The sequence below is a fragment of the Anneissia japonica genome, unplaced genomic scaffold, assembly GCF_011630105.1.
Source record: "Anneissia japonica isolate Jap-2015-1 unplaced genomic scaffold, ASM1163010v1 scaffold284860_len1800451_cov186, whole genome shotgun sequence".
NCBI lineage: Eukaryota > Metazoa > Echinodermata > Crinoidea > Comatulida > Comatulidae > Anneissia > Anneissia japonica.
This window is the reverse complement of record NW_022706010.1, coordinates 5,900-18,575: the sequence shown is the minus strand read 5'-3', so window position 1 is coordinate 18,575 and position 12,676 is coordinate 5,900. Positions and strand designations below refer to the sequence as shown.

At 33.0% G+C, this 12,676-nt stretch overlaps 1 protein-coding gene across 4 annotated transcripts; it reads left to right on the top strand.

Annotated features, from left to right (window-relative positions):
* The first annotated feature begins 31 nt into the window (after positions 1 to 31).
* On the top strand, positions 32 to 12,056 carry LOC117105962 (dentin sialophosphoprotein-like). 4 transcript variants are annotated; one of them, XM_033247264.1, is made up of 10 exons: positions 32 to 146; positions 1,249 to 1,391; positions 1,746 to 1,927; positions 2,507 to 2,676; positions 3,741 to 3,952; positions 4,977 to 7,505; positions 7,869 to 8,149; positions 8,616 to 8,722; positions 9,542 to 9,650; positions 10,796 to 12,055. In XM_033247264.1, the coding sequence occupies exons 2-10, from the start codon at positions 1,262 to 1,264 to the stop codon at positions 10,868 to 10,870; spliced, it is 3,795 nt and encodes a 1,264-aa protein (XP_033103155.1). In that variant the 5' UTR covers positions 32 to 146; positions 1,249 to 1,261; the 3' UTR covers positions 10,871 to 12,055. The 4 variants fall into 4 exon arrangements, with proteins under 4 accessions (XP_033103155.1, XP_033103159.1, XP_033103156.1 ...); XM_033247268.1 differs by having other exon boundaries at positions 33 to 146; positions 7,872 to 8,149; XM_033247265.1 differs by having other exon boundaries at positions 43 to 137; positions 1,243 to 1,391.
* Positions 12,057 to 12,676: the final 620 nt, after the last annotated feature.

Sequence of the window (12,676 nt, the reverse complement as noted above, 5' to 3'; positions counted from 1 at the left end):
CCGCTTGCTTGAAATTCGCTTGATTGAGAGTTTAAAGGTCAGGTAACAGCCAATCAGCATGTGATTTTATTTTAAAGGACAAAATTTAAAACCGTCAACACAACACACGACGTCGAATTTGCATGCACATTTTGATGATTTATAAGGTGTAGTGTTCTTGTATTATAAATTCAAAAGGCTTATCGATCACAAATTATTAAGATTTATTTGTAGTTATTTTAAATGAGAACTATGCCTTTCTACGGTTCAGTCAGCAGTGTTTAGGTAGGCCTAGCCTACTAGGGCCTAGGCCTAGCTAGGGCCTGGTTGGCAGATAGGCTAGTAGCAAGCTAGGCCTAGGTAGGCCTAGCCACTTCGTCTTTTTAGGGAGGCCAGGCGAGGCCTAGCACTGTAGGCCTACTCTAGCCTGGCTTATATAAAGCATTGGCCTCTATCTAGCCTATCTATTCTAGGCCTAGTTTAGTGTAGCCTAGAGTAGAGGTACTACTACTATGCCCTAGGCTATAGCTAGCCTATACTTTTGTTTACTGTTTATTTTTCCACTAGGCCTAGTAGGTACATGACAAAAAAATTCAAATGCAAGGAACTCCTTTGCAGCTAGGCCCTAGTACCATTTGAAAGAGCATTAATGTGGCATTATAATTTATATTGATATCAAGATCAACTTATTAATTAAATATTATAAAATTATTTTAATTAATTACAAGTAACTAATTACCAATAGACAAAGGAATTTCCATTAACAAAACTAGGTTTCGGTGTTCAAATTAACTATATTAAGTACACTCATTTGTGATTGAATATATAAACTAACAAAATTAACTGGTTTTAGAAATTAACTAACTTATCTTCTCTGAAATATTATTGCATGTTTTTGACAACCAAAACTTTCGTCAATAATTTCCCTCACTTCGCGAAGTCGGAAAAATTGGTTTGATGACGAGTATCATCAGTATATTCGGGTCATAGGGAAAAAATAAATACAACCTCTGCAGCCAAAACAATAGAGGGCTGTGCAGACAGTTGTGTTGCTGGCAGAAAATGATAGAGGTGCCATGATATCACGCTCTCAACAGCCGATATTCAGTGCACGTACCTACACCTAGGCCTTGGCCCAAATAATATGTACAATACAATAGGCTTAGGCATATTGTGAGAGTGGCTAAATTTTAAGCCATACACAGCCAGTTACTAGCAGATTCTGTGTAGTTTGCAATAAAATTGTTTTAAACTTCTTTATCTATTCAGGTTGCATGTAAACATGGCTTCCCATAGTTTGGAGTCTGTCCCGGAAAGGAAAACAGTGAAGGACATGAAAAAGAATATCCTGAAGGATAAAAGAAGAAAAAGAAAAAGGAATGATGTACTAAACTTGTCAAAATGGCATAACAGTAGGTTTTAAGCAACATTTGTCCAAATTGGAAAGCATTTATTCACAATTTCATAAATTTGTTATTAGCCTTTTTTTCACATAAATATAAAATAATCAAAAAGATATCAAAAATATTATATACCAGTCCAGATTTGCAGACTGATTTATGATAATTAAATTACAAACACTGAAGTTTTTAATGTCCCAAAACTACAAAATGTCCAATTCAGTGTCAATCAATCAATTAATCAATCAGAGTATTACACAGCGCATGTATATCTTCCATAGGAAGATGCTTACGGTGCCTAGAAGTGTCATATCTCTGTTGTTTTTTTCACTGTTAAAAAAATATTTTGTATTAACGTCTTTTAAGAATCCAGCACATCTTTCATGAAAGCTACACTGAGAGCCAACAATACAGCATTGGCGAGGGCGCTAGAGAGGACAAAGCAGGAGAGCAGTGAGCTGCAACAGTCTGTGCTAGAATTGCAAAAGGAAAGGCATTTACTGATGTGTGCTGTCAACGCCTTAAACCGCACAAACTTGGAATATGAGGTAGAATTCATATTTTGAACGGTCATCAACCTACTTTTAACCTTCATTGAATATATATGTTTATTGTTTATGTACTGTGCATAAAGGACTGTTTTTTAAATATTTAATAGATATATTTAAATGAAATAGAAACTATAACATTTTTGTTTGTTTTTAAATTTCATTTTTAATTTTTTATACACCTTTTTTGACAGTTATTACCTGACAGTAATTAATTTTACTTTTTTGTTAATCCTGTCATATTGGTGTATGATTTTTCTTATTTCTCTAGTGTTTTTAATATTTCATTTTTCTCTATTTTTTAATAAATTTTAAATGACAAAATAAATTAAATGAAATTAAGAACACAATTGATGCAGTTACATTGTAAATTGCATGTGAACAAGAAATTAATTTTTTTGAATTCAAATGGAATAATTTCGCAATTTAGCAAATAATAAAGCCGCCTTTTAATATCAGGATGATTACTTTGGCCTTAAGAGAACTACGTACAGAGATATTGTCATTTAATAAGATGTGGACATTACATAAAGGAAATCCAGGGGTAACTGTAAATGCTCTAACTTCACACCATTTCAGCAAAGATTTGCAAATATCCGTGAATCACTGCGAAGTGTCACTTCAAGTCTGCTAGGGGCATCCAGTATGCTGAGCACTACCTTAGGCAATTGTACATCACCAGTTGCAGACCGAGGCTCTCTCGCATCTATTATATCAGAAGATGATGTTTATGAAAACAGGAAGATAAGGTATAAAGCTGAGTGAGGTTGAATCAGGCACTACTAGTTTTTGATTTAGGTTAAATTGGGGGGGTTTTTTTTGTTTTGTTTTTTTGTTTTTTTGTTTTTTGCTTTGCTTTATTATATATTTTCTATTTTGTAGAGTTTATTTTTGAAAAACCAGTGAGCTGTCCAGTAGCTTTTAGATGGCCAACTTTGGTGTATGACTTGGATCTCTGAATCTAATATGAATCCAAAAATTATTTAATTTCAGATTAACTGAATTACTTTTGTAACCTCATTTTTAAAACTCTATGTATTTAGCACCCATATTTGAGGAGTTTATATAAATCCAGGGGTAACTGTAAATGCTCTAACTTCACACCATTTCAGCAAAGATTTGCAAATATCCGTGAATCACTGCGAAGTGTCACTTCAAGTCTGCTAGGGGCATCCAGTATGCTGAGCACTACCTTAGGCAATTGTACATCACCAGTTGCAGACCGAGGCTCTCTCGCATCTATTATATCAGAAGATGATGTTTATGAAAACAGGAAGATAAGGTATAAAGCTGAGTGAGGTTGAATCAGGCACTACTAGTTTTTGATTTAGGTTAAATTGGGGGGGTTTTTTTTGTTTTGTTTTTTTGTTTTTTTGTTTTTTGCTTTGCTTTATTATATATTTTCTATTTTGTAGAGTTTATTTTTGAAAAACCAGTGAGCTGTCCAGTAGCTTTTGGATGGCCAACTTTGGTGTATGACTTGGATCTCTGAATCTGATATGAATCCTAAAATTATTTAATTTCAGCTTAACTGAATTACTTTAAACCTCATTTTTAAAACTCTATGTATTTAGCACCCATATTTGTGTATATAAATATGTATACATAGATTGAAACATTGTAAAGGGTCATTTGGTGAAGCATAAACTAATATACTAGTACATTAAGTGAAGGAATTTTGATACCATTTGTTCTGATGTTTTCAGCTACAGTAATGAGCACTTATCTAAGGAATTATCCAATAGATTAGTCAACATAGTTTCCTAAACACAGTACAACAAGTTACTAAGAATGCCTGTTTATTTTACTACAGTGGACCTAGTATTTACTACAAGAAACCAAGCTATGCATCTAAAGGCTTGAGCCAAGAAATTTCAGACCTATGTGAGAGCAAGGAGAAGATCGATGGCAGTCTAGATGATGTTTCAGAGAAGAACCTTGTGATCCCAGAGGTACCAGGTGATGAGAGCATTAACATCAGGATCTCACTGCCAAGCTTCTTGAATGATTCAGTAGCCACAGATGGTAAGATAATTCAGTATTGAAGTAATGATTTCCAAGCTTATAAAAAAGTTAACTTAGTACAAACTGTAATTCTATTTTTTTAAATAGAAATTGAACCATTTATTCTGTATAAAAAGTACTTAGTTAATTGAGACAAAATTCGAATTTATTTTTTTAATAAATGGTGTTCATCTTAAATTCTGAAAATGATAGACCCATGCTAACCTAGACTTTAGGCCTAGTTTGTTAACAATTAACACCTGCAAATAAAGAAAAACAATAAAGTTGTAGCAATTGTATTGACTTTTAGCAAGTGTAACTTTGCTTGTGTTGTCGCATGAATATTTTGTGTCCAGTGTAACGTTTTGTCCCTTGTGAATCTGGTGTGATAATAAATAACAATTATAAATTTAGGGATTGCACTAATGTATATTGCCTGTAAAAGTCAAGACTTAAAATTTCAGTTTTAAATACATGATAATCCATACTGAGATATTTTTGTGATATCAAGTTTCCTTTTAGTATTATTGTCTCTTATTTGATGTAGCTACTTTAAATACATTTTTATTTTATTTATTTCAACAATATTTAAAGAGGGTAACCCCAACCCCTCCAACTTCCCCAAAGGGAAGCTGATGTTCAGGGCCCTCTTTAATAAATATAACATCATATGATAATTCACCACTTAAATACAAAAATGAATTAAATATTTTATATGTATATATGAATGAACAAAATGTATACAAAAAATGAAAAAAATAATTAATTAATAATTAATATAATAAAGAAATAAATAAAATTAGATGTTATTAAAATAAAATATATTCTTAATATACAAACATGGATAAAGCCATAGCAATAAAAGATTAAATTTATCAAAAAAGTATTTACAACTAAGTTACATGATCAAGTGCACTGATATATTATTTTGATTATAAAATTTCCATTTAGTATTATGATGTAGGCTAATTTGATTCAGAATAATATGTGTATCTGGCTTTAATACCTTGCCATCTCTTTTGTTTTCTTTTTTTTTAATTCACAGGAAAAACTAATCCACCATCACCATTGGTTATTGAGCAAGATGTATGTTCAGTGAGAGAACAAGATAAAGATGCACAGACAGGTGACCACATAGACACAAAATCCAACAAGAAACTGAACTTTTCAACTAGCTTCACTGAAAGCATGCCATCCATGGACGATAACATTCCAAAGAGGAATTCTCAAGAGAATAGAGAAGAAAGTTGTGTTGGAAGTAGTGTTAAAACCATTAACAAGGCTAACAGCTTTGCCACCTTTTTCCCCCTGTCTCCAAAAGATGCAAAGTTGTCTAAGAGTTCTGGAAAGTTCAAACAAAAGAATACAAAAAGACATAGCATATCCAGATTAGTTGATGATCCTTTTAAAACACAATCTAAAATTGCTCATTCACCTGTTACAAGAAATAGTGGAATTGATGAAAATCAACATCACTTATTGCAGAAAAATCTTAATGCAGAAAGTACACAAAAGCTATCAGATTCATCAAACCAAAGAACAGAAAATGAAGTGGTTGGAGAACTTAATGAATCAAAAGTGGTGGATAATGACACAGCAGAGAATATACCAATTTGTGAAGTTAAGCTAGAGAGGGCAGTAAGTACTGATGACATATTAAACAATGAAGGCACTGATATCCTTTCACCTGATGAGTTGCAGTATGGCATGTTTGGAGGATGTCTAGACATGTCTCCAGAATTAATTGGTGAGGAAATGGAACTTACTGGGACTCTGAATGCATCAATTGTCCTAAATGCACTACAACATTTTGATAGAACAAAAAAACAAAAAAACATTAAGGAAGCTAATGACCATAAGCTGACGACAGCATCTATTGGTCAAAGTGATAGGGATGCTCATGGTATGTTGAAGAAAAACACTGGAAATGGTGCTGAACATGTTAGTGATGAACAAGGCATAGCCTCCAGCAAACATAGAACAAAAACTAAGATTGCAAAAGAGGGAATAACATCAGAGTCAGAGAGTGACACAAAGAATGATTTTCAATGTAACGAACAAAAATCACAAACTACAGCACTTAAAAAGTGTAGGAAAAGAAAACCAAAATCCAAGATCCCTAAAAAAGATTCAAAAAAGCCAAGTAGTGTATTCGATATTAGTGCTGGTGAGTACTTTTCACATCCCAGTCCAAGTAGGCTGTCGAAGATCCTCACCGTAGAAAATACCAATGACGAACCTGAAGTCAAAAAGAATCAAAGTAGGCTGTCAAAGAACCGCATTGGTGAAAATGCAAGCAGCAAACCTGAAAACGGAAGAAATCCAGGGCGGCTTAAAAGTAACCTCACTGTTGAACATGCAAGTGACAAACCTGAAAACAGAAGGAATTCTAGTCAACCATCAAAGAACCTCGCTGTTGAAAATACAAATGACAAGCTTGAAAATGAAAAAAATCCAAGTCAGCTGTCAAAGAATGTCATCATTGAAATTGCAGGTGAGAAACCTGAAAAGAAAAAGGATTCAAGTGTTGGAAATACCAGTGACAAACCTGAAGAAAAAACAAATCCAAGCAGGTCATCTAAGAACTTTACCATTGAAAATACAAGTGACAAACCTGAAAACAAAAAGGATTCAAGTGAGTCCTTGAGGAACCTTACTTTTGAAAATGCAAATGACAAACCTGAAGAAAAAACAAATCCAAGCAAGTCATCAAAGAAATTCTCCAGTGAAAATGCAACCGACAATCCTGAAAAGAAAAAGTCAACATCACGTCAAACATTGCGTAGAGGTACATTCCTTATTGCAAAAACCAAAATGTCACAGAACGTACTCAGTGACAGTGACAGCGAACACCAGAAGAATTCTCCTTTGACATCCAAGATAAATAAGTTACCACAAGAAAAAAAGAGATCAGTCAAAGACCACCAGCCTAAAGCTGTGGTGACCTCAAACTCTCAAGATGATCATGGGAAAAAGAATAACGTTGACAGTATTTCGAATCTAGATGAAAAGAACAATGCAAATTCACAGAAGACACCCAAGACATCTAAGAAACCAGAGAAGAAACGCAAAACATTTAATTTGACCAAGGATAAAGACAAGGCTAAGGATAAAGACAATAATTCCATAGAAATCAGCAATCAAGTTTCCTGTACAGCAGACATAACATGTGATAGTTCTTCAGATACCCCAAAGACAGTTGTAAAAGAGAAAACAACTAGGATACCCTCAAGCAAATCAAAGAGTGCATCCAGAAGAGTAACATTTCATATGAAAAGCAAAATGAAAAAGGACGACTCCCAATCTATAGAAATTACAGAAGAAACACCCAAGAGGAGACCATCAGGGTCGAAAAAATTAGATAGTGTAGCTCTGGATTCTGATGTGGAACCTGAGATCACCATTATTCCCGATACTCATATGAAGAAGAGCCGGAAGAAAAGGGTTGTGAGCTCTGTCCCAGATTCTGATGAAGAATCACACGGCAAACAAGATTGTGTGGTTCCAGTTGATGGGAATCAGAAGAAAGGCAAATCTACTTCTAAAAAAATGACCGACAAGGAAAACAGTCCAGGTAATGTCAAAAATGTTATTTTTAAACACTGGAGGCATGTGGCACAATATATCAAATACTGTCAATCTTAAAATTGTGCTAAAATACAAAAGACACCATAACTTGCTTGTTATAATTGGATAGATATCTATCCAGTATTCATTATACAGTAATGGGTTTTCAAACCTACATACCGGGTAGAAAAACCACAGTAACATCTTCCAATGAACCACAACCAGTAACTCAAAGCTACCAGGCAGCTAGTATCTAGATTATTTGTAATTTTATTGGAATTTTTTATATCTTTTACTTGAATAAATAATAATAATAATTGATATATTTTTCTCAAAATTTATTACTGCATTGCATCACATTTTAACCTAGTAGCGAACACCAAAGAGCATAAAAGAACTCCAAACAACAAAAAGAAAGACAAGAAGAAAAGTTCAAAGCAAAAGGCTAAAGTTCATGAAGAATTTGATGACAGTGTTCCTGAAGTTACTGATCAACCAACTCCTAAACAGAAGAAAACTCCTGAAACGAAATCCAAGAGCAAGGCAAGGGGTCAGAAGTCAGTAGGTCAAGTAAAGAATGAGGATAAGTGTAAAATTGATGACATAACAACTGCAGTAGCCTCTGCCAACAAACCACAACCAGTGGAGCAGGTTAGTTAGTGTGCTCTGTACACATAAATTTCATGTGATTGCCCCATAATGACATCATTATGCCCATATACAGTCATATCACAGATTTGTCACATAAGACAAGATTTTTTTTACTTGTTTAGCGAACCCGCCGTCCACCAATAATTATAATTTCGAATAAAAATGAAATTTTACTTTTGGCCAATTAGTGCCCTGCTGCCATAAAAAAAAATGGAAATTTCAGAAACAAATAAGTTTTTCTTTATTTTTATTACACCTGCCACTGCCTTGAAATTTGGAATTAAAAATAAATAATAAACTTTGTCTACTGATTTTGGGTGGTATTCAGTTGGTACCATTTCAGCTGACACAAGCTTAAGCTGTCCTGCATTCTACCCATCTTTAGGCCCTTTATTACTAGATGTGGCCAGTGGTACTCCTGAACCAGAACCTTCAAATTTAATTTGATAGCATTTTGCTTTTTAAGGTTGATTGTCAACCGTCAATTGAAGCAGATGGAGCTGTGTTGCCAAGACAACGATCAAGTCGCCGAAATGGAGGTGTTGTTAGTTACAAGGAACCTTCATTAAACAGGTACTCTAGTTAATAATCATTGAGAACTAGTTAATAGTTTAATTCCTATGTAATGTAATGTAGTTGGATTTATATAGGGCTTTATACCGAAGTCTCAGAGCGCGCAAGGTGTGAACAAGCTCATACAATAACTTGCTTCTCTCCTAAGGGTCTCTTGTGTCTGAGCTACCTGGTAAACAGGTACCAGTTTATCTCTCATCTGTCTACAACAGAGCTGTATGAACCAGTACATTGGGGTAACTCCCTACTCATCTCAAAAGGTGTACTACAGTATTCAAGTGCACATGAGCCAAATTGTGTACTCAGGGCCTACTGTTTATAGTCCTTATCCAAGAAGACTTGTTCCACCACCAGAATTATAGATAAGTGTACCGTTCGCACCAGCATCAATAGTATGGCTGTACATTGCGTGGCCGTTCCAAGGCAAAACAACATAACTTAAAAATATATAAGCAGTTGCGTTGTTCTGCCATAGGATGGCTGTCGGCGCCCCTGCCTTAACCGCTCAGCAATTCAATTCATTATGTAGAAGATTTCAATATTTGTTTTTTCAAAGAATTCTGTTATCTTTCCTGTTTGTACACATAAGCACATTAAATTACAAAATAAATGTTTAATTATTTATTGGGTAATAGTGGAAATGTGTTTTATAATAACTTTGTTTTAATTTTATTTATCATTTATTTAATAAACAATTCATTGTCAATAAAATGATGTACCAAACTGAATGGCTAATATCGATATTCTTGATTTTCACATTCATTATTTTGTAATTATAGTATATAGAATATTATTCTCTTCATTTTTTATTTCCCAAAGTAAACTTCGTCGTGGTGATGCAAAAACATGTCAAACTACTCCTGATCATCAACTTTCACCTTCAAGTATGAAGAAACCAAGGAAAAGTAAAAGAGGTAGCAAGTCACAGGTGGGTTAATTAATGTCATTTTAGGAAGCCATTTTTTGAAGAAAACCACATAGTCCAACAGCTAAATATCGTCCATGTGTACATACTCTATGATTTATATAGACCTCTTTTTTCATTCTCCTGATACCTTTAGTCATCCATTTTGGCCATCTAGCAATCATAAAATTGGGTCCCCAGGTCCAAAATGGCCGGTTTTATGCAAAAGGATCCATTTTTGGGAAAAAATACTGACACTCTGTATTTTGTTACTATTAGTCATAGAGAGTTCATTTTGGTACCAATATCTTTGGAAGGGTCATATTTCTGTTCACTGAACATCCCCCAAAAATACCATAAAAAAATATTGCAAAATAGCACACTTTTTTAAATAATTTTCTTGTTTTCCAAATCATTAAATGTTTCCACTTTATATTCAATGGTGGCAAATGATAGCTAAAGTGACAATAATCAAGCACAACAAGTATTTTTTTTTATTTCATTACTCTGTGCATATAATGTAATTGATTTAACTTCAAAAATGCCGGTTTTGGTAAAATTTTTGCAAAATTAGGAAAACTCCATAAAGGCCTGTTTACACTTCAATGATAACGATAACGATAAAAATGCTAAAAAGCAATTGTTCATATAGAAAATAAAAGAAATAAGAGAAGTTTTTACACTACGATTCGATAACGATTTATCAGTTTTGCGATAACAACATATTTTGACAAATCAAATCAGATGACATCATAATCATGGAAAAACATTAAAATCGTAGTACTGTAGTAGTAACGATTTTATAGTTTTTCCATGATTATGACATCATTTGATTTGTTAAAATATTTTGTTATCGTATATACGATAAACCGTTAACGAATCGTCCTAGTGTAAAAATTTCTCTTATTTCTTTTGTTTTCCATATGAACAATCGCTTTTTAGCTTTTTTATCATTATCATTATCGTTGAAGTATAAACAGGCCTTAACTCTGTTAGTATTCGTGCAGGAGAGTTTAATTTGTTCTCAAATTACTCAGAATACATGTATTTCTATTATAATGGAAAATTTTCTCCACAAATTATTACTAAAAATCCCCATTTCTAAATCAGAATCTAAAGTTGTTGCAGAATATTAGATATAATATGCATTTGTTAACATTTCCTTCTAGAAACAAGAGGCTATGAGTAATGTGACAAATACTATTGACAATAACCTTCAAGAAGCAGTGACCAGTGACCATTAACATGAGGATGAGTGCCATCCCTTTATATCTGACGGTCCCTGTTTAATCCTGTTTTCATCATCTTTTGTATATTCACACGACACCAGTTTCTGTGGTGATTCGAGTGGCCGAGCGGTAAGGCAGGTGTGCCTCTAGCTACATTGGCACTGGTTCCAGCCGTGGTTCGGTTGGTAGAACCAAGTCTTCTCGGTTAAGGACTTAAAATGGAGGTCTAATGTATACATCTGGCTGGTTTGCACTTTAAAGAACCCATTGCATCTTTTTGAAGAGTAGGGGGTTACCGATGTGATGGTTCATTTCAGCCCCTGTCGTTGTAGAATGATGTGAACGCCCATACGCAATTCAGCACAATGACGCTGCAAGTTATGGGTTATTCTCCTACCTTTACCTTTCAAATATGAAATGCTGTATCTTAAAAATGCAAAGAAAAGTAGTTCAATCATTTTTAGGCTTAGAATGCAACTAAATTACAATAGTTTAATCAATTTGATGATTTTTACATGCTGAAACTGGGACAGCATTACAAAAAATATAAAGTTGGTATAGATGATTACATTCGAAGTTTAATCATTTTAAGAAATGGGGTATAACTTATTGGTAACAATTGATATAATAATAAGACTTAGGGCAAACAAATCAGTGGGTCAGAGATCATTATATGATCTCTTGCTGGGACAGCATTGCAAAAAATATGAAGTCGGTAAAAATGATTACATTCGAAGTTTAATCATTTTAAGAAATGGGGTATAAATTTATTGGTAACAATTGATATAATAAAAGACTTAGGCAAAAAAATCAGTGGGGTCTGAGATCATTATATGATCTTTTGCTCAAAATGAGCAAGTTAATTTCAAAATTATTTTCTATGATCTTTTTTTGTCATTTTCAAGGGACAATACATCTTTAGTGCACAAAGCACCATGAGCGCCACTTATAGGGTGGAGTATGCCGTCTATATTACAAAATATTTTTATGCAATTTTTTAAAAGTATTGTCACCCACTAGACTACCCGGATATATTCTCAGTTGCTTTGAATTGGGTAATTGCAGAGTTGAATGTAAAACAAGTTTTTTGAGTAAATGACAAAATTATAAAAGATAGAAATATGTTCTAAATAATTTGTCATATATTTGTTTTGAGCATGTAATGTAATGTTTTGAATAAAATTTGACTGCTATACTAAATGCTTTTTGTACATTTTGTGTATTATGTGATTCATTTATTTTAAAGATACTATTATTATTATTATCATCATAATTATTATAATTACTATTATTATCATTATATCATATTTATAATTCTATGCTCATTAATTTTATGCCCATAAAAAATTACATTATTATCATTTTTTTTATTCAAATACACACCATGATTGAGTATTATACAGTATTTATAATTCTTTTTTTTTTTATAATGAAACTAATGTGTATTCATGTTTATAGTTATATGGTAGAGGTATAATACCTCCATAGTTATATGTTGCACCATCTTTCGGAAGAGACATTGACATTGGTCCTACAGTATACACACTATGACTTTAAATACAACTCTATTATAGATACTGTATATAATAGTAAACATACATACATATATTTTTTATACTAGTATATAATATATATATATATATATATATAAATAATTATATATATATATATATATATATATATATCAATTCTATTTCTGAATATGCCATCATGGGGCAAAATCTGCGTGACATTAAAACATGATAACAAAATAAAAATAAAAAAATAATGTATACTGTCAGTACTAGTCTAGGCACTAATGGGTATTGACGTCACTCCACT

What these genes read in the sequence shown, in the direction of transcription:
- LOC117105962 (XM_033247267.1), top strand. Translation starts at nt 1,262, where the DNA reads ATGGCTTCCCATAGTTTGGAGTCTGTCCCGGAAAGGAAAACAGTGAAG. An exon ending in GCACAAACTTGGAATATGAG is followed by an intron (nt 1,928 to 2,506) that starts GTAGAATTCATA and finishes ACACCATTTCAG; the next exon opens with CAAAGATTTGCAAATATCCG. An exon ending in CGACAAGGAAAACAGTCCAG is followed by an intron (nt 7,506 to 7,868) that starts GTAATGTCAAAA and finishes ATTTTAACCTAG; the next exon opens with TAGCGAACACCAAAGAGCAT.